This window comes from Aquarana catesbeiana, linkage group LG03 (genome assembly GCF_042186555.1).
Source record: "Aquarana catesbeiana isolate 2022-GZ linkage group LG03, ASM4218655v1, whole genome shotgun sequence".
In the NCBI taxonomy this organism is placed as follows: Eukaryota; Metazoa; Chordata; class Amphibia; order Anura; family Ranidae; genus Aquarana; species Aquarana catesbeiana.
Window position 1 is genome coordinate 259,838,931 of NC_133326.1, and position 26,995 is coordinate 259,865,925.

The window sequence follows — 26,995 nt, forward strand, 5'->3', positions numbered from 1 at the left end:
AAAATCTATTTGTTCTTGTGTAGGCTATTAGGCAAGCATCAGTATGGTCAATACGGTTGAACACTTATGTCCACGTGACTGTGAGAGTTTAGTTCTGAGCTTCATCAATGAGGATATCTTTTCACCTTATACATTATTATTACATTGAATATTTATTGTTTGTAGTAGAAGTTGTCTGATTTTGTGTTTTTATAAGTGTAGTGGGCACCTACTTTCAAGTAGGTGAGCTTTTTTGTGTTTAAATGACAAAGTATGGTTTCAGGTAAATTTAGGCAGGCTTGTATTGTGATTTCAGGCCTGGTTGTTTATTTTGGGAACTGGAAGTGTCAGTGTAGTGCAGGGTGTGGCCACCTGTGCTTGGACCCAGAGATGCCTCCTCTTGCTTTCAGTGGAAGTGGTTCTGGAAGAGAGGTTGGACTTGGGATCTTAGTGACAGGCAGCTCATGTGTGAGTTCTGGCCAATCATTAATTTGTTTGGCAGGAGGCGGGACTCCCATATAAGCTGGGGTCACATGCTGCTTGAGAGTTCCAGAGAGGGAGAGATCGTAGAGAGGGCCCCCTGCGGGGAGCCAAGCAGATCCCCCCACGGGGAAGGGGGGGGACCAGGCCACATGGAGGAGAGGAGTCAGTGACACTGCACATCATGTAGTCGCTGGTGTCACCGGATGCCCCTGAGGGGAAGGGAGCGTGCCAGACTGGAGAGAAGGGATGGAGAAACCATTACAGAAGAAGTAGCAACTAAGCGGAAGACAACTGGGTGATCGACTGTGAGTGACACATGGACTATTGATCAAGTGAGTGAAAGCCCAGGGGAAGGGTACTACCAGAGGCTGAGGGATGTTGGTACGCAAGTCTGTGAGACAGGTGGTGATGGCCTGTGACTTTGGGTTCAACAATGCCCTTTGATTCCAATCAGTCAGACGGGAGGAATTATTCAGAGTAATCTCTTCCTTAGCTAAAATTGGAAGTACTATACAGACGGGAAGTAGTGGTCAAAAGGCGGTGGTAGAGCTTCAAGCACAAATAGAGATACAGGTTGTTCTAAAAAAAAGGCCTATGAGTGAAGAAGTTATTCAGAGTGACTCTTTACTATTCATTCTCTAGTAAATCTACCCAAGTCTATATGCAAAGAGTTATTCAGAGTGGCTCTTTGCTATTTGTTTCATTGTTCTCATGGACCGGACTACTCCTGTCTTTCCCAGAGAAAAGTCATTCAGAGTGACTTTTCATAGTCCGCATTACGGGTAGAATACACAAATTGCAGCTCCTTTGGGGGTAGTGTGCTACATAAGTTAAAGCCAAAATCGTAAAGTTTAAATTATATCAAAATCTCAGTTTTATCAAAATATTTCCTGCCTTGCTGTGTAAGCACTGTTTATATGCACAATTGAACATCAACCCCCACCCCTGGAAGCCTAAAAATGAGTACCCCATCTGATGGGCAACTCCTAGAAGAAAACTGGATGCTAATGTTCTGCTTCCTAAATCATTGCGCCTTTCCCAGCCTGTGACTGGACAATTAAGGAGTAGCAGCAAAGCAGTAGCCCTCCCTATGTAGGTAAGTTCAGATCTAGGCTACTATGCAGTGTTCAAAGTAGTGGACTGATTGAGAGTACTAACCCTCCCTTTTCCGAACTCAATACAGAAAAGCGATTGCTTTAAAGCCCGGCTGCAAACAATTTTATTTATTATCCCCCATTGGGTGTAAAAAAACAAAAAAATAAAATTCTGGTTGCAAAACTTGCCCCTTAATCCAGAGCTGTTCTCCACAGTAATCTATATTCACCAGAAAATGCCCTCAGTCTTCTGGATTGAATGACACCTCAAAAGACTGAGGACATGCTGTGAGTGCAGAGCGTCTTTGGCCTGCCCCCTTAGGGGTCGTAGCCATGGTGCCCTGCATTTACTATGTAATGGTACAGAGAGTAATGAGGACCCTGTAACATCACATGACTGGCCTACAAAAAATGCGAAAAGGTGAATAAAAAAGAAAGTATCAAATTCTGCCCATGGAGCCTTTGGGGGGGAGACGGAGGCGTATTGGGGAGGAGAGGAAGCCCAGAGCCTGGAGTTGGGCTTTAAGGCTAAGCTACCTGATCACTAAACAGCTGAAACATATGGCTCCCTAGGTAGTAAGCTACACAACAGCATGCGTTGCACGTGTTTGGAGCATTGTGCAACCATGGGAGATTGATCGCTATTATACAGTATGCTGTCAATGTAGCATGTAGTGGCTTTTTGTCCCATCTTTTTAGCAATAAATTGCTACTTTTAGCAATTAATTGTCAGCAGTTTAAGTACCATAATTAATCTACTAAAAACATCCAGTGTAGCACACAGCTACTAAGGTGACTGCCAGCAAGGGCTTTAATACGATATACTCAATAATAGAAGAATAAGAACAAAAGTCCCGTCCCCCCCCCTCCAAACATCCATACCAGACTGTTATCTGAGCATGCAGCCGGCAGGTCAGGAAAGGGGGGGGGGGGGGGCGGACGAGTGAGCACCCTCTTCTGGACCATACCAGGACACATGTCCACGGGGGGGTGGGTGCTTTGGGGCAGGGAGGTACTCTGTGCCCCCCTCCCTACCCCAAAGCACCTTGTCCCTATGTTGATGGGGACAAGGGCCTCTTCCTGACAACCCTGGTAGTGGTTGTGGGGGTCTGTGGGGGAGCTTATTGGAGTCTGGAAGCCCCCCCCTTTTTTTTTTAAGTTTTATTTATTGCTTTTTAACATAAGTATACACAAGACCCAATGGGCCACACACAAAAAGAAACTATTTACTTTTCTTCAGCATTGATTCTGGAAGCCCCTTTTTAGCAAGGGGGCCCCCAGATCCTGGCCCCACTCTGTGAATGAGTAGGGGTACATTGTACCCCTACTCATTTACCCAAAAAAGTGTCAAAAATAAACTAAACCAATACACAGGTTTTTGACAAAGTCATTTATTAGCCTCCCTGGCGGTTTTCCCGAGTGTGGCTCGGGGGTTAAAATTCAGGACCATTAGCGATAACCCCGAGCCACACTCGGGATTACATCGCAGGATCCTGGTGTGCCTTTACTTACTTTGTTCCCGGGATCCTGCAATGTCCCCCGCAGTGTCCGTGGGCTCTGTCCTCCTCCGAAGCCTCTCCTTGCCAGGCTCCGTTCCCTGCGAGCGTCGCGACGCACGGGGGCGGAGCCTGGCGGCAAATTAAAAAAAAAGTAAAAATCATAACACATACAGTACTGTAATCTTACAGATTACAGTACTGTATGAAATTATTTCACATCCCTTTTGTCCCCAGTGCTTTGGCCCATGTCCTGCATGCAGTTTTATGTGATATATATACTGTTCTTTCTGCCTGGAAACTGGAGATTGTCCATAGCAACCAAAAAGTGTCCCTTTACGTCAAAAGTGGCTTTAGACCAGCTAGAAAACAACGATAGTAAATTAGAACACTTGCAGAATTGAGCGATAGTGAATCGTGGGGAAATTTATTTTACTATTTATTTTTATTTTTTTTAATTATTTATTTTTATTTATTATATTATAATTTATGTTTTTGTGTTTCAAACTTTATCATACCCGGGATATCTACTAGACTCTTGTTTGGACAGATTTAAATCCGCACCTAAAATCCGAAATAATCATACCGCCAGGGAGGTTAAAGTAGCACCAAAGTGTCTTCTCCCTCCGGTGATGTCTTCATCCTCCTGTTCTTCCCACTCTGCTAATGTCTTCTTCCGCTGGTTCTACCTCCAGTTCTATTCTCTCTGCTGTCTTCTTCCTCTGCTGGTTCTTCCTCCAGTTCTCCCGACGCTAGCTCCCGCTGTAGTGTTAGCTCCGACGTGTGCCATTACTTGTATAGCCATGGGGCGTGGCCATCCGATAACATCATCTGGGGTCCCCACTCCTTGTGACATCACCGCACCAGCATGCCGCAGGCAGTGATATCACAAGGGGCGAGGCCTCCGCATGATGTCACTGGATGGCCACGCCCCATGGCTTTATAAGTAATGGCACAGGCTGGAGCTAACACTACAGCTGGAGCTAGGGTCTGGAAAAGAACTGAAGGAAGAACTGTCAGAGGAAGAAGACAGCAGAGAGGAATGAACCGGCGGAAGAAGACAGTGCAATTACAAGAACCGGAGGATGAAGACATCACTGGAGAGAGAAGAACTGGAGGGAGAAGAAATCTGGTGGAATAGACACGTTGGAGCTACTTTAATTAAGGACTTTGTCAAAAACATGTGTACTGGTTTTATTTTTGACACTTTTTTTTGCGGTGAATGAGTAGGGGTAGAATGTACCCCATACTCATTCACATAGGGTGGGGTGGGGGACCCACGCCCTCAAGGTTCATACTAGACTTAAAGGGCCTGGCATTGTCGGATCCCGTTCTTTGAAATCGCATGGAAGTCGGACATGAAGTCGTAGGACAAAGTCGGAGCAGAAGTCGTCCGACTTCCATGTCGGAGTAGTGTGAACCCGACCTTAAGCAGAGAATGTGACTTTCACCAAACATACTCTGGTGGAGAATCAATCACTGCCATTTAATATACATGGCGCTGAAAGAGTCCCCTGCAAATAATGTTTGCTTAATGTCAGATTCATTGCTTTATAAATATGCCCCTAAGTGTTTGCTTACTTGAATACTGCTCTGTAGGCTGTATAGAGCTGCTCTGAGAAAATAAAGTGAGAACGGCACTTGGGGCTGTCTGCCACAGCAGAAAGATGTTTACTACTGACACCAGTTCTAGTATTGTGCCTCTGCCTGTGGATTTCCTACATAGTAGGATGGCCCAAAGGTATTTGGCCTGTGCTAGTATTACGTACCTTTTGCATAACATCTGATATTTTTCATATACCTCCTGTGCGTTTCAGTGTGTGAGAACTCCAAACAGTCTGTACATTTTTTGCCAGTTGCCTTGTACCTGATATACATAATGTGTAGCTTATATTTCCTTTTTTTATTGTTTATAAATGATAAAATATAGCAGTGGAAGTGTAAAATGTAATATGTAGGAAGCATATAGGGGCATTCTATAAGGTATTTGTGACTCATTTCTGGCAATGTGGATGTAGTCCAAAGACATCCGAAGACCAAATTTATGAAACCCGTGCAACATTTTCATTGTTGGTACTGCTGTGTGCAACAAATTCACGTAGCTCTTATTTCTGACACTTTGCTGTCTTCAATATCACTGATAAGGAAAGGCGAGGCAAAAAAATATATATATTTTTTTTTTATGGCAAAGTAATTTGTGTCACGTGTGTAAGTAGTGGGGGTGATTTATGAAGCATTTTCTCTGCTTTTCGGATATTATAGCTGTATTAGAAAGTCTTGTGCCATGAAAGCCAACAATTTTCTTGCTATTTCCAACATGTGCAACACATTAAGGTAGTTCTTATGTGCAACATTTTTACATTCTGCCGCTATGGCTGCCATAAAATTATTAACCACCATATCAGTGATAAGAAAAGGGGAGGTAAATGAGACCTCTTCTATGTTGAAGTAAGCATTATGTTGCAAACAAAATTTTGTCATGAACAGTTCTGCAACATATTTATATAAACCTTACAGTTACACAAATCTGTTGAAAATTCCTCCCTTTGTTGCACGGAAGGGAGGCAGATTTCCAATGGGTGTCTACAATGCTCTTTACATGTTCCAGGGATAGATGGGTGGGGGGGTTTGTTTCAATATAGCATTTGCGACACATTTCTGGTGATGTGGATATAGTCGGAAGCCTTGCGCCAAATGAATAAAACTCGTGTGACATTTTAGTTGGTGGCACTGATGCGTGCAACAAATTCAAATTCATCTAGGGCTTTATTTGTGACACTTTTACTCTCTTTCTCTATTATTGCAATTCATAAAGAAATACTGTCATATCTATAATATAGAAAGTGGAGGTTAATAAGGCTAGGCTCATACTATATTGCAGTTTCCCTGTGGCCGCGTTTGCACTGGCATAGCAGTCCATTCATTTGAATGGGCTGTTGTACCTTCGGAAAAGGCAGGGAAGTGGTCCCTGCACCTTTTCTAAAATTGCAGCCGAAGGAAAACCGCATAGTGCTATGCGATTCCCAGCACAGGAAAATGTGCTGTGGTTTCCAGTGCGTGGAGGTGCCATTAACCACTTCAAGACCAAACTATTTCACTACCCTTCCTGCCCATGTCATTTTTCAGATTTCAGCACTGTCACACCTTGAATGACAATTACTCAGTCTTGCATCACTGTATCCAAATTCATTTTATATAGTTTTTTTTTAAATCAGATAAAGCTTTCTTCTGGTGGTATTTAATCACCACTGGTTGATTTTATTTTTTGCTATATAAAGGAAAAAAAGACTACCCATTTTGAAAAAAAAATATGTTTTTCCTAGTTTCTGTTATAAAATTTTGCAAATAATCTTTCTTGATAAGTTTAGGTCAACATGTATTCTGCTACTTATTTTTGGTAAAAATAACTCAAATCTGTGTATATTATTTAGACTTTGAGTCTAACCTTGAGTCTACAAACTATGGTGTATAGATATTTGAAAATTGGTCACTCCTGATGTTCTGACGGCCTATCTCAGCTCTTGAGGCCTGAAAATGCCAAGACCGCACAAATACCCCCCAAATCACCCCCGTTTGGAAAGTAGACAGTTCAAGGTATATAGTTGGAGGCATGGTGAATTTTTAGTTGTAATTTTTGCCACAAGCTTTTGGTAAATGTGGAAAGAACATGAAAATTTATTTTTTACACAAAGTTGTCAATAAGATATTTAACACACATCATAGGCATACTTAGAATTACACCCCAAAACACTTTCTGCTACTTCTCTTAATTATGGTGATATCACATGTGTGAGACTGTTTTACAGCCGACCACATAGGCACAAAATCCAAGGAGCACTTTCAGGCTTTCCAGGCTCACAAGTTACACATCTAATTTCCCGACTACCTATCACATTTTTGGAGGCCCTGAAGCACTAGGACAGTGAAAACACTCACAAAATGACCACATTTTGGAAAGCAAACACCCCAAGGTGTTTCTGAGGAATGAGTACTTTGAACATTTTTTTTATCACGTTTTTGGAAAATGCTGAAAGAAAATGAAAAAACAAACCAATTTTTTACACAAAGTTGTAAATTAGTTATTTCTAATATACAGCATAAGCGTACTTCGAATTACACCCAAAAACACATCCTACTGCTTCTCTTGAATATAACAATACCACATGTGTGAGACTTTTTCACAGCCTAGCCACATGGGGGGGGGAGGGGTTTTGAAAAATGCAGAAAGATAATGAAAATGTATTTTTGACACAAAGTTTTGAATAAGACATTTCTAACACACATCATAGGCATACTTAGAAGAATTACACCCCACAAGATATTCTTCAAAAACACATAAATTATACATCTAATTTCCTGGCTGCCTATCACATCTGTGGAGGCCCTGGAGAGCCTGTACTGGAGAAACATCCCCAAAATGACAACATTTTGAAAAGCAAATACCCCAAGATATTTTTTTTTTTTTAAGGTGCATGGTGAGTCTTTTGAAGACTTAATTTTTTTGGCACAAGTTTTGGAAAATGCGGAAAGAAAATTAAAAATCCTTTTTTAAATTTTTTAATTGTTTTTGCACAAAGTCAGTTTTAGAAGCTAATTTTTAAACACGGCTTGGGCATACTTAGAAATTCACTCCAAAACACATTCTGCTACTCCTAAACTTCACTAAATGGCAGACCGAATGACCGTTCTATCCTGACCACAGCTCTGCCACCCAGCAGCCTAGGTTTCCTCACCCGGCTGATAACTTTCTTCCCCCACCGCCACTGGCAGGCAGAAGACACAATGCGGCAGGACCCAGCAACCAACCACCTGTCCGCCAACAGGGAAAGATGGGCAGCCCCGCCCCTATCCAGACACCCCCCACCCACCAACTGCAGTGTAAGTTAGAATTGGAAACGTTTGAGACAGGCTATGGTTGGAAGGGGGAAATAGGATTTAAGGGAGGGGGCCTTCACGTAAAGGGGACTGAAGGATGAAAAGTGGGGGCTGTGAAACAAGGGGGTCAAAGAAAGGGGGCTGTGAAGAGACTGGTGTACAAGAAAGGGGGGGGGCTGTGAAGGGACTGCTATATGAGAAAGGTGGGGGGGGGGCTTGAAGGGACTGGTATACAAGAAGGGGGGGTGTGAAGCGGCTGCTATATGAGAAAGAGGGGTGCTGTGAAGGGACTGGTATATGAGAATGGGTGAGGGGCTGCTATATGAGAAGGGGGGCTGTGAAGGGACTGGTATATGAGAATGGGGGGGGCTGTGAAGGACATTGGTATACAAGAAAGGGGGACTGTGAAGGGACTGGTATATGAGAAAGTGGGGGGTATGTGAAGGGCACTGGTATACAAGAAAGGGGGGCTGTGAAGGGACTGGTATACAGGGGGGGGGGGCTGTGAAGGGGACTGGGATGCAAAAAGGGGGGCTGTGAGGGGCACTGCTATAAAAGAAAGGGGGGATAAGTGACTGGGATGCAAAAAGGGGAGTTAAGGGGCTAGAGATGCAAGGAAAGGGGGGTTTTTAAAGGCACTTGGGTGCAATGAAAGAGGGTGCTGTAAAGGGGACTGGGATGCAAGGTTAAGGGGACTGGGATACGAGAAGGAGGCTGTGAAGGGGACTGGGGTGCAAGAAATGGGGGGCTTTGATGTAAAGTGAGGGTTCTTATGTGAAGCGAAGTGAGCTGTAAAGAGGGGGGCTGATGTGAAGGGGTGACAGAGGCCACTGATGTGAGGGGAATAGTGAGGTGGGGGCTGAGGACACAGATTTAAAGTGGGGAGGTTTGTGATTTATGGAGGGGGGTTATGATGTGAAGGGGGACTGGGGACACTGAAGGTAAAGGGGGGGGACTTTGATAAATGGGATACTGTATTGTAAAGAGGGTGCTGTGATGTACAGCGGGGTACTGTAAAGCAAAGTGGGGCTGTGATGTGAAGGGGTGACAAACCAACCCAACAGAGCCGGGGGGCAGACATGGCTGGGATGGGGGGTGTGTGTCACCAAAGATCTCCCAGTATCCATTATTAATGTTAACTTGAATGAAGTGAAACTGTTGTGTGTGAGTAAAACAGTAATCGGGAAGTGACAAGCATTTGGTAGTCTGATCTAGCCTTTGATGTACTACACATGCATCTACCCCTGATGGTGCGAGCATGGGCTTGCGAAACGCGTTGAGATACTTTGAATGCCTGTGTACTTTACAATTTACATTTTATACCATGATACGTGTAATGACATTTTTTACTGTATGTATAATTTCAGTGGCTTGGCTATGATTCATGTTGTTTATGTTTGCATGACAATTTTAATAAATTTTGAGACTGCATTTACTCTGTCAATTGTTGGATAACCGCATTCACCTCATTTAAAGTCCCGGGGCGATTTCCTGTGTTTTGTGTTAACATGTGTGATTGCTGTGATTGGTCACAGCAATCACATGGTACAGAGCCAATAAAATTTGCCCTGTACCCTGATCTGTGTCCTCTGGACTTAGATCACGCCGCTTTGTACCCCCGAGGCTGCACATGAATGGCGAGAACGGGAGGATGTACCAGTACATCCTCTCAAAACAAGGAAGCTCCGCCCCACCATTTATATATAGTGGCCAGGCAGAGAGTGGTTAAGAATTAATGGCACCCCCTTCACATCTGCTAACACCAACACGTTTTTGGTGTGTGTAAGGGTGAGATTTACGCACAGTCCTGCACCCTCGTGAACTTCGCCTAATGCTGTGTACACGCGGGCGGACTTTTCGACCAGACTGGTCCGACGGAACTAATCCTTCAGACAATCCGACCGTGTGTGGACTTCGTCGGACCTGCAGTGGACTTTTTCGGTCGAAAATCAGATGGACTTTAGATTTGGAACAGGTTTCAAATCTTTCCGCCGGACCCAGTTCCTATCGAGAAATCCGTTCATCTGTATGCTAGTCCGACGGACGAAAACCGACGCTAGGGCGGCTACTGGCTATGAACTTCCTTATTTTAGTCCGGTCGTACGTCATCACGTAAGAATCCGTCGGACTTTGGTGTGATCGTGTGTAGCCAAGTCTGTTCATTCGAAAGTCTGTCGGAAGTCCGTCAAAAGTCCTTTGAAAGTCCGTCGGACCTTTGATGCCGAAAAGTCCGCCCGTGTGTACATGGCATAAGACAGCTTTTATGTTGGAGTAAATTGTGTAGCATGTGCAATTGTGTAAATTGTGCAATATTATTGTGTCTTGTCTGAGACAATTCTGCAACAAATTCATGTTGCTGTATTGTCTCGCTTTTATATTGTAAATTGCGGTGCAAACTGTTGGCGCCATATAAATTCTGTATACTAATCATACTCTGTTGCAAGTTGCACCATTTGTTGTACTAATTAGAGATGGGTTTTCAATAAGTTTCTATCTGACTTTTTATGAATTGCCCAGTCTTTATCCTGAGTTGTTACACTGGTAAGTAATATCTTTAGGTACACATTGCGGTCTGTACAAACATATCGTTCTAGGCGTACATCCTGGAAAACTAGGTTTAAGGGTTTTATCTGTTTGCTGATATTCAGTGAGAGCTCTCTACGAATTTGCCCAGTAAATTAGAAAGCTGTGACCTTGCACTTGCTCTCTTGTGAAGTTCAGGCTGACTAATAGGCTGTCTTGTCTTTGTATACATTCAAATAGAAATGATTAGGAATGCAGCCTGTGCAGGGTTTCACCTGACCTAGCAGACATCCAGACAAGGCAGCGACCTCGGTGTGTGCTGCCTATATCATTAGGAAGGAAATGTGATCAGGGAAGAAGTCCACGTCTCTTGGCTGGGAGGAGCTGAGGAGGGATCTGGGTGCCTGAAGAGTAGTCTCTCCAGCTTAGTCGCAGAGACCCAGAGCTCGCACTTCCCTCCATGTAATGGCTCTGTGTGGAAGCATGCTCAGGCTTTAGGATTAGAAGGTGAGCTGGGAAAATTCTTCACGGGGATCGCAAGCTTCTGGAACACAAGAGCAATTCTAACCCTGCAATATGAGCACCCTTTTCCTTTTGGATTTCTGGTGCCCTTGAGTAAAAATCACTGACAACAAAAGGCAAGTATGTAGCCAAAGCAGCTTGTTGATTCATGCAACAGTGTGTGTGTGTGCGCTGCGTGCAAGAGCAGACTGCAGTGATTTCACTAGCTGGAGACTGTGTTGTATGTATAGTGGACTAGTTTGTGGTGAGCTAACTTCCATTAGATATGTACGGGGGGGGGGGGACACAGATCTAATATATAGGGTAGCAGAGCTGTCACTCATCGGCTACACTCTTGTGTTCACATCTCATAAGTTTCCCTTTAAGGAATTCTTCCCATATTACTCTATGCATGGCACATCTTGAAGCCATTTCTACCATAGGACTACTGCAAGAAAAATCCAGCTTCACAAAGCTTCTAGTCTTATACCAGTTGTAATGATCTGTCCGTTCTGTTGTGATCAGAAAAGGAACTGACCTAGGAGGTTTGCCAGCACAGAGGTTACCGGGACTTTTGTCATGTAATTCTGGGCACCAGATTGCTAAAAGAAAGTTGTGCTGTCATACAACTAGGAGACTTCTTTCTTAATGCCCTATAAGGAGGGCATTAAATCCTAATTAAATCTTATTATGTTCATGTGTTGAATATGTACTAGCCAACGTAATGTGGCCAGCTGTCTGCCTGTTTGTCCGTTTCTCCCCCACAGCTTGGACCTCTCTGTATTCATCAGATGATGTCTGGGCTTTTGACATCTCACACACTAGCTGTCATTTGCATGCTGTTCCATTTCTTTCTTCAATGGCTGCTAGTATGGTTTCATCATATATATGGTGCATACTGTGTGTACAGATTTGGGCACTAATTTTATTTTTTTTTCTTCGTTTTTTTAGAAAATACAATTTTAGCATTGTGTTTTAGATGCTGTCACCTTTTCCCCTAGCCCATGAGTTGTCGGGGTTAACGTTGTAATTTACTAGGTTCTACAGCTTTATAGAATAAGGTCCAACAGAGAAATCCTAGCACCATGAAGCAGTCCAGAGGTTCCAGCAAAGATAAGTCATGGCACGAGATGGGGATGTTGGCTGCGCACAAGGGAAAGAACAGGCTTCTGGGAAATAGGAATACAGTCTGTCTTGAGCTGGGATTTCTCAAACCTCCAGTGCATTAACTCCTGGTGTATACCAAAGCACCATCATATACATGAACTCCCGATCCTGAGGACGCTCATTATTGCTCTTAACAAGGTAGCAATAATCAGTTCACCTAAATGACTCTCCAGGTAACGATTGTAAATAAACTTTAAGTACATTACTGGAAGGAAGAAAATGGTCAATATCTATCCACTTGTTTAGTTAAGGTAAACAGAGATTGGACTGTTGATCGATTGTATTTGCACATAAATTCACATTTCATCCTCTGTACAGATCAAATAGGCGAGGTAGTCAAATCATGCAAATCCTTTTTAAAAGGAGTGATTGCTAGTCAAATTAGTCAGATGCAATGGGAGGCGATGACCAGGCTTGATGGAAAAAAAGAGACCATGTGTACTTAGCTGAGATCAACATTATTCAGCTAATTTAGGAATAGTGCTGTAAACCATAGCAACCTGTCAGCAATCACTCAGCATTATTACACTAATGAAGGGGGAAAGCTGAATGGTTGAGTGATTGCACTCCGCACATCATCAGTTATTCCATTGCTTTGTTAAAGCCTACCTATACATAAGGACAAATCTTCCTATATTCCAGCTTACCAGTTCTTAAATCTGGTAACTGCATTCATTTATTGTTTCAGGGGTTTTTTTTTATGCCTGTTGATCCTGCCGTTGGGTGGGAGGGTTCTAGTCCTCATAGAGATAGCTAGGAACAGTATAACTAATGGGAATGCAGAACAGGACGTTTTCTGGCAGGATCAACAGGTGTTTTTGCATGTACTACACTGATATAAAAAAAGTGTCCAATGGTATATTTAATAGACTGAAGGGACCAAACAAGCTCATTGTTAGGGTGTACATACACTTAAAGTGATAGTGAACAATCACCTTGTAAAACAGCACATTCAGTTTACAATTGAAACAAAAGGCAAAACATTTGTGTAGAGATATAAAAAAAAATACATTATAAATACCTTTTCCCCCCTTTTGTATAAGTGATAAAAAAAGCCCTCTGTTCCCCCCTTTTTTTCAGCTGCATAAGAGCTGGGGGGAGGAGAAGCAACAGTACACTGAGCTTCCCAGTTAATAGCTGTATGTGTTGGGGGGGGGGGCAAGTTTGAAAATTGGAGGAGAGTGAGCTGAGTTCCCAGCATAGGTAGAGAACTGACCATGTGTGCTCTCCTGCTTGGTGTGGTCAGTTTTTAATAGGAAAGCAGAGGAACTGACGGGATCACCAGGGATTTCACACAAAGGAAGCAATACAAAGAGAATAGGATACTGTCTCATACAAGTACATGGTACAGCAGCCACATATCGGGAATATAAATTGCTGGGGTAACAAACACTTTATGTAAATCTATATATGTTGCTGTGGATTGTACACCAGGGCCTTGTTTCATGTCATTGGACATATCACTGAGTTTTATGATCGGCTTTTTAAAGTAATAATAAAGGCTCCACTTTTTCCCTCAGATAAAAAATGATGTTCTCTTTGCTCTGTGCAACAATATTGCACAGATTGGCCACTTACCTCCTCCTCTGGGGTCCTTTGCTGGTGTTGTCCACTCCTTCATGTTGCAGTTGCCCCCCCATAGCGGGTCATGTGCTATGGGGGGCGTGCTCCAGAACCAGGTTCATAGATGCACACAGCCCAGCTCATCCATAACCCCCCCGCTCCCTCCTCACAGTATATATATATATATATATATATATATATATATATATATATATATATATAAATAAAAACTGACATTATCAGTGCTCTCAGTGTCTCCTGTAATACCATGAAGAGAGAGCTGAGGTGCAGCAGCCGGGCACAGTGCTGGATTTAGAGACGAGGTAAGTGCTTAGGGATGGGGGTGGAATTGGAAGGTTTTTTTATGTTAATGCAGGCATTAAGGTAAAAAAAAAAAGCTTTTGAGTTTAGAACCACTTTCAATGCTAATGGAGTCCTAGCAGATTTTTTACAGTCAAACTTACAGACTAGGGATAACACCTACCTTATATTTGTTACATGTTCTCATTCACATAGCGTAACGTAAGAAAAAATATAAAAAAATCGCAGCTAACCTTTTAGATGATGTTTTTTTTGAAAATTCCAGAACTGTAAAATCCTACTAGGTCTCTTGGTTTATGAGGGACTAGACAGCTGTGTTTTCCACAATTAACCCCGTCTGTACTGTGCTGGCAACTCTCTTAATCAGTTGTAAACTTGATTTGAAAGTTAGGGCTGTCTGTCCTAAGAAAAGGATTAAAGTAGATTTCCAGCCTTACACTAAGCTTAAAAATGAAATGCCCCCCCCCCCCATCCTTCCTACCTTGTGTAAAAAACAAAAACGTGTATACTGTTTTTTTTTATTCTGATCCGTTCTTGTCAAGTGATCCTGCAGCTCCAGCTCCCTCGTGTCAGTGAGTGGCAGCTACTAATACTAGACTGGAATTCTACTTTCATTTTTTAAACTCTGAAGACTCAGTGTGTCCTTAAGGCCTGGTTCATAACACAGTTTCTGCATTCCATATGTGTTTCTACATGCACGTTTTTGATGCATTCCAGTGCATTTTTATTGCATTTCAGTGCATTTTTTCACCTCATTTTTTTAAGGACGTGTGTTCTGGTGCATTCTCCTACAGAAAATATACATGTCCTACTTTTGCTGACTGCACTGGTGTGAACTAGGACCATTGGAATCCATGTTAAACACTGTCCATGCAGAATAAAAATGCACTGGACTGCATCTGGTGTGAAGCAGCTCTTAGGACAGACTCACTCTGACATTGTTCAGAAATCCTTGAATCAGCCATGAGGCCTTCAACCTGGGAAACCTCTAAAAGCTAAGAAATAAAACAAAAATGGTATGCTGTGTGAATGAGAACACATATATAATTGGGTTTTCTCAAATTTGACTGTGAAAAGGAATATTGAAAATACACTTTAAACAATATTCTTGTTTTGTCAAAAAAAAAAAAATATATATATATATTCCTGAGACATTGCTTCCTTTTCAAGGTTCCGCTGGCGGTATTTAGGAGTTCAATTAAATAAACCCAATGCTTTGTTCTGCCTGCATTGAGAGATGATGGCTGTCCAAGCGATTCTGGTAAAAGCATCCAGTTCCCTCAAGCCTACTAAAAAAAAAAAAAAAAAAAAAAAACGCCCAATCAATATATTTTCTCTCCTGGGTTGACATGCGTCATTTGTGATATGGTGTGGTTATTGATTTTATTCAAGATAAATGCAGGTTTCTGAATGCAGAAATACAGAAACATAAAGCTCAGATCATTGTTTTATTAAAATAACATATCTATTATCCCTAATATTATAATACACCCTTATAATAAAGCAGATTAGGCAAGGGCTTTGTGCAGTCTCTAGCTGCCCAATGATTATTATTTTTTTTTTTTTTACAACTGCTCTTCCTGTACACACAGTGAGTAATACTGCACCGGCCCTGGAGTGATTCATTGACATGTTAGGGTGGCATGGGACAAATGCACAGGCAGCCCATTGAAAATTATAGAGCATTTTAGCATAGTTAAGGTACTGAAAGTGGGGATGGGGTTATAAATAGACCATTTTAAGGGAGATCGATCACCAAAAAAGAAGTATCAGTGCATGGAGCCGTTTATTAATTAGATAACCAAGGTGCTGTTAATATGGCCACATTCAATGATCATCTCCAGCTCCTAGACATTGAATGTTGTTGAGAACCATTGACTCTATGCAGCGAGTGTCAGAACTGATGATTTTCATCTGCTGTTTACAATGACATTATTGATTTTTGGAGAATTGATTTCTTCATTGGTTAACCTTGCTATACATTGTGCAGTCCTGCCTCATATGAGTCAAGTTCCTTTATACTGTATATGAAACAGGATTTAACACAGATGACATTATTTTTAAGTGTAGAAGACCAGAGCAACCAGATGCTATCTTCATCTTGAGGTCTCTGTTGAATAAAGCTGTCAAATGTTTAGTTGTAGATTTCTCTGGGTGCTCTTAAAGTGATTCTAAACAATCACAGTGTGTTCTCCTGCTTAGTGTGGTCAGTTTCTAATAGGAAAGCAGGGGGACTGGAAAGAACACCAGGAATTTCACATAAAGGAAGAAATACAAGAAGAACCTGATACTCTTTTCATGCAAGTACAGCAGGCACATATCAGGAATATGACATGTTATGTTTACTTACTCTTTTTAAGTTAGACCCTTTAGTGTCAGTTTGAAGTGCTTTGCTGTATCCGTGTTGCTGGAAAGTCACCTTTCTTACATGGTGCAGAAAGCTTTCATGTTCTTCACCTTCCCCAGTTTTGTATGACACATTACGGCAAGGTCTGTAGTAAGGGGGGGGGCTGTAGCAACTGCAAGCAGGTTTGCTGGTATCAGCACATGATTTTTACCGATCAACCGTAACATTTTGACCACCCACCATAACCCGTGAAGGGATTGGATGAACTCCACTAGACCTCTGAAATTATGCTGTGGTATCTGCTACCAAGCTGTCAATAGCAGATCCTTTAGGTCCTGTAAGTTGTGAGGTGGGGCCTCCATGGATCTGACAGATTTTCCAGCACATACCACAGATGTTAGATTGGATTAGAATGTAGAGAATTTGGAACTTTAGCTTTTGTGTTCCTAAAACCATTCTTGAATTCATTAGACAAGGCCACATGGTTAGCATGTGCACCCTGACCACTTGGCAGCTATGAAGACCAATCCTCAACAAACTGTGATGCACTGTGTGTAATGACACCTTTCTATTGGAACCAGCATTAACTTTTTTCAGCAATTTGGGCTACAGTAGCTCTTGTATTGGATCAGACTACAGGGGCCAGCCTTCTCTCCCCACGTGCTTTAGTGAGCCTTGGACGTTCATGACACTGTCACCAGTTCACCTGTTTTCCTGCTTTGGACCACTTTTGGTAGGCGCTGACCACTGTAGACCAGGAACATGCCACATGAGCTGCAATTTTGGAGATGCTCTGACCCAGACTTCAAGCCATAACAATTTGGCCCTTGTCAAAGTCGGTCAAGTCCTTAAAGTATAACTCAAGGCAAAAGTTTTTTAGTTTTGGGTAGCATGGAGAGGGATTAGAATGCTTGTCAGTTTTTATTGCTGTCTCCCATTAGGGAGATTCACCCTCTATATTTGTCCTGTTTACCATTTTCATTGAAAGTAAAAGAAAATCCCAAATTTTGGGCTGTCTCCTGAAAAGTAATAGAGGGGTCATCTTCCAATGGGGACACTAATTCTGGTGACCTGGGGGTCCCCAAGAAATTCCCTTCATTTGCAGAGATTTCTTTCTTCACAGAAGTGAAGGGAAATCCCTGCAATGGGACTGTTTTGCATTTAGTTCTACTTTAAAGAAGACCTGCAACGTACCCACCCATCCCCCCCTTTTCTTTTTCTCTGCCCCCACTCACCTCCTGTTGTTTTAGGCAGACTTTGGATACTCACCCAGCCACCCGATCCAGCGCTGTCCCGCTGACATCCTTCTGTCAGCAGACACTGCTGGGTCCCGTGGCACCATCTTAATTGTGACATCGAGAGACCTACCGGCTCTTTAAGTTTCAACCGACAGGGGCTTGCGATGATATACTTCTAGGCCCATGCCCCCCTCCTACTTCGGAATGAATGACTTCTGAATGCAGATCTCAGGAGGCCTAGCGAGCATTGTGCATGTCATTCATCTAGACCAGGGATCTCCAAACTTTTTAAACAAAGGGCCAGTTTACTGTCCTTCAAACTTTAGGGGGGCCAGACTGTTGGCAGTGGGAGTAGAAAAATATCTAGTGTGAGTGGGAGTAAACAATGCCCTATCTTTGGTATTAGGGGGAGGAATAGTGCCCCATCATTGGAAGGTATAGTGCGCTATCATTGGTGTCAGTGGGAGGAATAGCGGCTTATCATTGGTGTCAGTGGGTGGAATGGTTTCCCTTCGTTGGTGTCAGTAGAAGAAATAATGCCCCATCATTGATATCAGTGAGAGGAATACAGTGATAGACACTATGGCCCATTGTGGCTGACAGTTGGGGGGATAGTGCCCGAAGGGTCGGATAAAAGTGAGGAAAGGGCCACATCTGGCCCCTGAGGATCAGTTTGAAACCACTGATCTAGGTGTACAACGTGCATTGAGGGGCGGGGTTTCTCCTCAAAAAAAGGTAAATGAAAATAAAGAATAAAAAATACCTGATTCGTGAAGAGGAGGGGTGGAGAGGGAGGAAGTTCATATAGAGGGTGAAGGTTTGCTTTAAGCTTGCCCATTTTTTCTGCTTTCAACACATCAACTTCAGGGACAACATGTTCACTTGCTGCCTAATATATCCCACCCACTTTTAGAGGTCATTGCAATGAGATAATTAATGCTATTCACTTAACCTATTAGTGGTAATAATGTTGTGGCTGATCAGTGTATGTTGCCAGCATGAAAGTCTGCTGCGTCAATCACATGATGATCGCATGCCTGACAAAGACTTTCTGTATGGCCTTGAATCATTGCAAAGACTTATGTTCTTTCTCCAGTTTAGATATGCCCTTGTATGTGTGTGATTTATATTAAAGTTAACCTCAGAGCTGTACGGCTATCTACATTTTCAAGCGATACACACTATATTGGCAAGATGTTGCCCCTCAACATCTTCGTTCAGCAGGATCTAGAGATACATGAAATGGAATATGTTAGTAATTTTCTATTTTTCCCCTATAGCAGTTCCTTTAGGAGTGTTGTTGGCAGATTAAAAACATATTCAAATGTCAATGCAGACGTCGGTATTGGCTTTATGACGTGGCCCTGTTCCTGCCAAACTATTCATACTTGTATGTTTGGCTGCCATTAAGCAAGTTGCAGTAAATACAGTCTAAATCATTCAGTGGGTTATTGTGCAGGTACATGGCAGGACAATGACAGGCCAGGAGCTTTGCTAAACAGCTACCGTCACCGAAGACTGATAGAGTAGTTCATTAGTGTATTCAGTGCTGTGGATCTCTGTATGCTGACAAGCACAGGAAATGAATCATAATTTTGATGTGTTTAAAAAAAGAAATGTCCTGTAATAACTAGGCATAAGGAGAGACGAGACAGATTTTGTGCTCTCACTTTGTGAGAAATAGATTATAGAAAAGCCATCTTTGCCAATTAATTACTTGCAGTCATTCCAAGTTTATAAATGTTACGTGGTTGGTGGTCCGTAACGTCAGAAACCATCCAAATCAATTCCTGGCCCTTTTTGCATTACTAATTAGTATTGAATAGCTGAAGGAGCTTGCACACTAGTAACACATGATAGAAAGGACCACCTCATACACATCTGGGTGAAAACACATGGGAAGTGTGTGTCTTGTAGGTGTGATTTGCTGTGTGTGTGTGTTGTGTAATGGTCTTAGGCAATAGCTGCCCCCCTTTTTTATTCTAAGCAGCCTTCAGATTGACAGTACGCTCGAGCCATGAAGGAAGAGGGCCTCCTGAGGCGCAGGTCATGTGCTGGGGTTTCACCTGGCACCGTCCTCCCAAGGCCTGAAGGACGAAAGCTTGTCAGAAACGCATCATTTGGAGGATACAATGAGCTGTCTCCTGTTGTGCCAGGTTGGTATGCTTTCTCTCTACACCACTGTACTTTTGGTAGTTTAAAATGCTTAAACACAAGTTACGCTTCGAGCTTTTGCTTTGCTGCAATTCCTACAAATCCCTTGAGATATACTTCACAAAATTGTTCTCTCTTATGATATGTACCAGATACATTTGCGTCACATTTGTACAGCAGCTACCCACCTACCCTTTTGATCTTATCTAAAAGAAAAATTTGTAACTGATTAAAAGCAATCTGGCATCAATGATAAAATAAAATCTTGTAAGAAAAAAAAAATATGTATGATATGCAGTAATTCTCTGTATTTAAAAAATATGTGGAAGGAGCAACTGGTGTTTGTGTCCAACAAGAATGTTTGTTTTTTTTTTTCCTTTGCACTTGCTTGTCATGCCTGTTGATCAGCATTCGGGTTACTAAGGTTGAATTTAAAGTATATATAAACACAGGAAGAAAAATATTACAGCTTACGAGTTCTGCAATGCGTTAACAGCATTCGTTCCTATTTTACTTTTTTTTTTTTTAACCTTTATTTTTACCTGGTGATCCTGACGGTATTGCACTTCATGTCTACTGTGACACGCTCACTTGCTGAGTGTACAGAGGAGCAATGTTGTCAGCTTAGATCAAGAAGTGTGTTAGGACTTTAAAAGACCTCCCCATCCTCATTGCCATAACATAAGAGTGTTGTGTTCTGTAGTCCAAATAGAGGACTGTTAACAGTGCTAACTAATAATAGTCAGGCAAGGCAGAGAACAAGACATTATAATCTCAAAAGATTTCTGGCAGGATCAACAGGTACGTTTGTGTGCATCCTTCTTTATATCCCCTGGGGGTGTCCCTTGCATAGACAAAACGCGTAGGGAGAGGCTAGCGGCCTATGACTTAATCACATTTGCTGGTGTAACCGTAGCATGGTGTTTTTGAGCTTTTGTTATCCTGAGATACTTGTTAGTATATTTGCGTGAAATAAATTGTTTTTAGCAATATTACGCTATGGTCCTTTGTATTTTCCTCTGAATCTTACTGTGGAGAATTGCACTTTCCGGACAGCCATTGAGGACCTTTTGGGCGTGGAGGTTGTTGCCATATCCTGGTGTGATTTGTATTAGTGATCTCTTATAATCTGGAGATCCTGGTTATCCGGTTAGGGAATTCATATATCTATGTCTGAGATAGTTTGGGACTAAAACAGGTGAAACTGTGGCAAATCCTTTTCACACAAGAGTCTACACCGGCCCCTTAGCGGAGCCCTGACTATTCATTTGGGAGTGGACTTTCATTTCCAGTATTTCATTCATTGATTTATACTGAATATGATTCTATTTTTCCTGTATATTGGTGGTTTTATTTAATGAGGTTGATATTATTTGCATCACTTTACTGTTTGTTTTCATTGCGGTTTTTAGGGTGCGAGGTTTTGCACACTCTTTTTGTCTATTTTGTTTTTTCCTGTATCTGCACATAGAGTGCAGTCTTACCATCTAGCACTGCGTGCATAATTATTTGGTGGCTTATATCTAAGAATTGGTAAGCTGCAATATAAATATTTTTGCTTTTGGATTTAATACCACTTTTAACCATTACAGAAACAATGGTGTAAATGCATAAACAGTCACAGATGTAAAAAAATCATAAAAGAAATCCACAACAGAAAACGGTTGAACTGACCGACATTTGCGTTTACACTATGTTTGTATTTACTATTCACTATTATGAATATTGACCTATTTTGGAGTGTTAATGAATGCTAGTTTGTTTCAGTATTTGTGTTGTAGATTGCATGTTTCCAGTGAGAGAAACACTTAGAAGTGCTATGCAGCTGTCTCCTCAGTTTTTTATGTTCCTAAATAATAGTCAGTATCTGAGGACAGTGCTTGCCTGTTTATTTTAATAAATGACTGATTTATGGCAAAATACACACAGTTGGGGAACTTGACATGTTTGTGACATATTGGTGACAGCAGTCCTTTGATAAAGTAAGCAACATGACACTTGGGATAAAGAGAGCAAATTACATTTTATGACAGTGTTTGCTTTCTTACATCTGCATATAGTTTTTGTCATATGGAATTGTTTATGATCATCTGTTTTACATACTCAAAGTCTGTAGGAATGGTTTTAACATCCGGTATTTTACTGTGCTATGTGCTGTCTTGGTTTCTCATTAAGTGTACTAATGAAAGATTACATTTTTAAAGAAGAACATTTATTTGGAAAAAAAATTAAATGCAGGTCCATACATTCATGTCTAAATACCTGTGTTCACTTCTCCACTAAAACAGTATGGAAATGTGAAGAAACCCCCTCCTTTATTCCAGCTTCCAGCTTCTCTACTCTTCCCCTGTTGGAAGCCCTATTTGTGGTTGTTACAAACGATAAGCCCAGGCAGAGCTCAATTGCCACCATCCCCTATACAGTGGGTGCATCTGAGGGGAGGGGTGTGTTGTCTAGCAGGCTCCCACCCAGTTCCCCTTTTTCACTTTTTTTTTTTTTTAGATACAGGCTGCCCCTGTTGTCTATATTCCTTGGCTGCTAGGATGCAGGTGGTAGGGTTGTTAAATTGGTTATGGTGCAGGTAGCCACCTGCTTCTTGGCATTCAAGGATGATGTGTGACAGAGGCTGTCTGTATCCTAGCAGCCAATAAAAAGACAGAAGTGGTGTAACTGGCAAACCAACATGCCCTTTCTTCCTGCATATCTAATAACTGCACTTGAATCAGCGAATGGCCTTCAATTTTGCCAACCTGCATGCCAACCTGGTCAGATAAATGGACTGTTGAAAATAATTTATAACTGATATTTCAGTTTTTGGTTCAAGCCACATTAGTCCACCTGATAATTTCATCCACCTCTTAGATATCGGGCCAGGAAAACTGTTGTCCATTCTTCTGGAATATTTATATATTTTACAATAAGGGAAATGGAAAATAAGGAATATGCAGAGGTGGGTGAAAGAGCCAGACTTTCAGGTGGACAGGAACAAAGTTGCAAATTATGGCAGGGAGACATTGTGGTTGGAGCATTCAAGACATGCCCTACCTATAACTTAAATCTTTTGGGTGCACGGACCCTTGAGGCATGATTGACCTTTAGGATATAGTAGGGAGATCACCTCTCCGACACTGTATAGTCATTGTGCATACTTCCTCCATGTACAGTCCCAAGTACAGGCAGTCCCCGAGTTACAAACATCCGACTTGCATACGATTCATACTTGGGAATGGAGACAACGTGACGTCAAGAAACCGCCGGGCGGCCATCTTGCTGCTCACTGCATACTGTCCAGCAGACCTGTCACACTTAAAAACTGTTCCAAATTACATACAAATTCAACTTAAAGCTGAACTATAAGCAAAACTTTTTTTTTCATTTTGGATAGAGTGGGGGGGGGGGGGGGTTATAACCCTATCAGATTTATTTCGCCATCTCTGTCCCATTGTGAAGATACCCCCCACATAGCCAAACAAGGAGTGAACAGAAATCCCTGAAAATTAAGAAAATTCCTTGGGGACCACCAGATCTCCTGAACTAGTGTCCCCATTGGAGATTTCCCCTCTATTACTTTTCTGGGGACAACCCAAAATTTGTGATTTTTTTCTTTGTTTCACTTTCAATGATAATGGTAAACAGGACAAATAGAGAGGGAGGATCTACCTAACGGGGCACAGACAGCAATAAAAACTGACAGGTGTTCTTATCCCTTTCCACTGTATCCAAAACATAAAAAAAGTTTTCCCTTTAGTTATACTTACAAATTTACAGAACCTATCATGTTCATAATCCAGGGACTGCCTTTACAATAAAAATATAACACACTATTTGTACTGTTCTCTTTCCTAAAATTCTAATTTCTGGCTGATTTCCTAAACCTGTTAAAAAAAAAAAAAAAAAAAAACTGCATGAGTCATGCAGTTTGGGCTTCACTAGCTGCAAGTCCATTCTGGGCTACTGTCTCCACTAACTTTATTGGCTGCATGGTTTTTTCATGCCACTGACTTTCCTGGCTGCGTGCATATTCCAGACCACTGATTTTACAGACCGAATGCTTATTCCAGACCACTGATTTCAGTGGTTGCATGCTAATTCTGGACCACTGACTTCATCGTTCTTTCACGCCACTAATTTTAATGGCTGCATGGCATTTCAGGCCACCATCTTAGAATGCACTTAAACTTGAGACAGGCAGCTAACATTACAGCATCTTCAGTATCTGTTTGTTAAAAGCATTATTTAATTTTTGTATTGAGCACAGTTTGATGACTTTTTATATCTGTATGAAACTTTTGTGAATTTCCCTTGAGTGATTTTCTCAGCATCTAATGGGATCTTTTTTATCTGGATCCTCATTAGCCTGTCAATGAAGGCGAAAGCTTTGTAACATTCAGCCCATCGAGATGCTGGCAGCAGAATTGTGTGGGATGAGGTTTATATATGAATACCTGCTCATCAGTACATTCTGTCCATTTTGTAAACATTTGAAGGCACGGAATGCAGGCTTTGTTTTTGTCTACCATAATTCTATATTGTCACTTTTGTCAATCTCAACATCTTCATTATCAATGTGTGTTTCATTTCAAAGAATTCAAATACAAAAATATGTAAAACTATAATAACAGAACCTTTTAAATATAGTGTATGTATGTATATATATTGTCAAGCAAAGAAGGCCGATAAAAGATGTTAAGTTGCAATCTGTAGCCTATAAATAAAATAAAGGTCAATCTGCATTCTTGAATTTCCGCTGACATGATCATTAACATGTTTATTACTAAACCTTCCTTTAAATTACATGTAAACCCTATCTGACTGATGTTGAGTTTAAGATGCCATGTATCATTTTTTTTTTTTTTTTATTTACAATACATTTTTATTAATTATTTGAAACATATTAAACATACATCAGATTTTGTATTTCACATACAATTGCAAATGTTTTACAACATGTATACATCGGATTGGACATAAACAACATTGTTAATTTAATGTCAAATTAACATTTAGTAATCAAAGTACGGTATATTAATATGAATACGTAACCAATTGGCCTTAAGAAATTCTAATCATAAAATATAACCATTTAAGATATAGAAGTTACAATTGACTGTATCCCCCAAGTTGTAACCTGAGCGTAGTCTGGTGAATTTCTGAAAATAACCCATGGTGGCCATATCTTTTTTTTTTTTTTTTTTTTAGAATCATACTTGCCTTATAGATGCAGCCTCTGCACTGAAATCTGAGCGATCGGCAGTTTTCAGAGCTCCCCGAGCAGAGAGCTGCTGACTGTCAGTCACAGCTTTTTGCTCTTCCCCCAGCTCACTGAGAGGCTGAGCCTGGTGGATCCAGACTTTATTGTCGCAATGACGCAGTGCCTGGACTGACATTGGTGATGTCAACAGAGAGCGGACTTCAGCCCGCTCTCAGCTGAAAGTGGGTCACAGGAGTGCAAAACGAATTGCACTCCTGTAGGACTGAAACGATTCATCGAAAAAATTGATAATCAATATTGAAAATCGTTGTCAATGATTTTCATTATCGATTATTTGGTCTAACGGCACGCACCTTCCTCCCTGCCAGTCCCGCCTCCATCCCAGTGTTAGAATTCCGAGTACAAGCTGGCAGCGCTGCTGTATTCTCATGAGAATACAGCGGCGCTCATGTGACCAGGCACATCCGCCTCTCTCCTCCTCGCTGATGTCAGCCCCTCCTGATATTCTCAGCCCTGCCCGCTGCTGCCTTGAGGGACTTGAGAGAGAGAGGCAAGAAGCAGCCGTGAGCGCCGAGCTGCACCTGCAATATAAGGTATCGGCTATGGCTATTGTAAATCAATACTCAGTTTACTTTAATTTCTGTGATGACAAGTGCCCCATCATAAGTATTTCTGGGGAGGGGGATAGTGCCCCATCATTGGTATTCTGGGGGGGTGGAATAGTGTGCCCCATCATTGGTTTTCTTGGGGGGGGGGGATTGTGCCCCTTTGGTTTTCCTGGAGGGGGGGATAGTGCCACATTGGTGTTCCTGGGAGGGGGAATGGGGGACTAGTGCCCCATTGGAGTTCCTGGGGGGGCAATAGTGCTCCATCATTGCTGCATCTGGGAGGAATAGTACCCCATCATTGGTGTTCCCGGGAGGAATAGTGCCCCATCATTTTCATTATTACTTTAAATAAATGAAAAAATTGCATTTACGTTTTTTTTTAATGATTTTTATCCGATTACCTAAACCATAATCACCAACTAATCGTTAGTTGCAGCCCTACACTCCTGTGATCCATAGGAGAAGTGCAGTCAAGCAAGCTTTGGCTGGACTTCACCTTTAAATTTCTCTATTGATCTATTCGCTGTTGCTACTAATTCCTCCATGTTGTAAAGCTCTTCAATTGTTTGTGTTTTTTTTTTTTTTTTTTTAACTGTTCCCGCTGGCCATATGCATATATATGGCTACTGGGCAGGTCCACTTTAACGCAGAATGGCCCCATATGTCTGTTTATGGGGAATGGCTTTTCTTTGCTTAGAGCGCACTCACTGCACGCTCCCAGCACAGGAGCTAAGATGTCAAGGGCAGCCAATCACAGCAATCATAAGATCTGAAAGCCCACCTCAGCCTCTTGAAAGTTAGATCCACTGAAAGGGCTGGGGAGTGGCAGCGGCGGCAAGGGGTTAAATAAAATTCTTGTTTTCATTGTTTTAAGTCATTCTTTTTTGCATCTCAGTGCTGTTAATCCTATACATCCTCTTTACAGCCACATTTGTTCCACTAGCATTCACTCCAGTGATGGCTGCATGCTTTTTTATCAGGGCGGGTTTACTGATGGTGATAAGACTTCACTATGTCTACATAATGTGAAACAGTCTCTTGTAAGTCTTCATCGGAAAGGCCATGTGACCAAGTAACAAGGCAAGAGGACAGTTAGGAGACAGGGACAATGTGTTGTCACCCTATAACGTAAACTGTACAAGGACCATCATGGCAAGATCACCTTTTTTTTTTTTTTTTTAAAGGAAAACTGTCAATTTAAAAATAATAAAATTGACTTTTGAAATGAAAATTAAAGTGGAAGTCCATGCAAAAACGAAAATCCCCGCATCTATACACACCACCAATCTGACACTAACCTCTCTAGTCCTGTAAAGAAAAAAATCAGTATACATACCTTTTTTGAACCCGATCTCCAGCGGCAGAAGCTCTGCAAAGGATATGGCCGTCAATGGCTGTGAAATTAATGGGAAGTGACGTTACCCATAGACTTAC

General features: G+C 41.7%; 1 protein-coding gene across 4 annotated transcripts in view; it reads left to right on the forward strand.

The window, feature by feature from the left end:
- OSBPL8 (oxysterol binding protein like 8) overlaps nucleotides 1-26,995 on the forward strand; it is a 411,605-nt gene that overhangs the window by 276,814 nt on the left and 107,796 nt on the right. The window contains exons 1-2 of one of the 4 annotated variants that reach the window (XM_073620010.1): nucleotides 10,823-11,088; nucleotides 19,578-19,743. The exons of 2 other annotated variants lie outside the window; for them this stretch is intronic. In XM_073620010.1, the coding sequence (XP_073476111.1) occupies nucleotides 19,605-19,743 (139 nt within the window). In that variant the 5' untranslated portion in view covers nucleotides 10,823-11,088; nucleotides 19,578-19,604. Of the gene's footprint in view, nucleotides 1-10,822; nucleotides 11,089-19,577; nucleotides 19,744-26,995 lie in introns of those variants that run through there. One more of the 4 variants, XM_073620011.1, reaches the window with a different exon arrangement.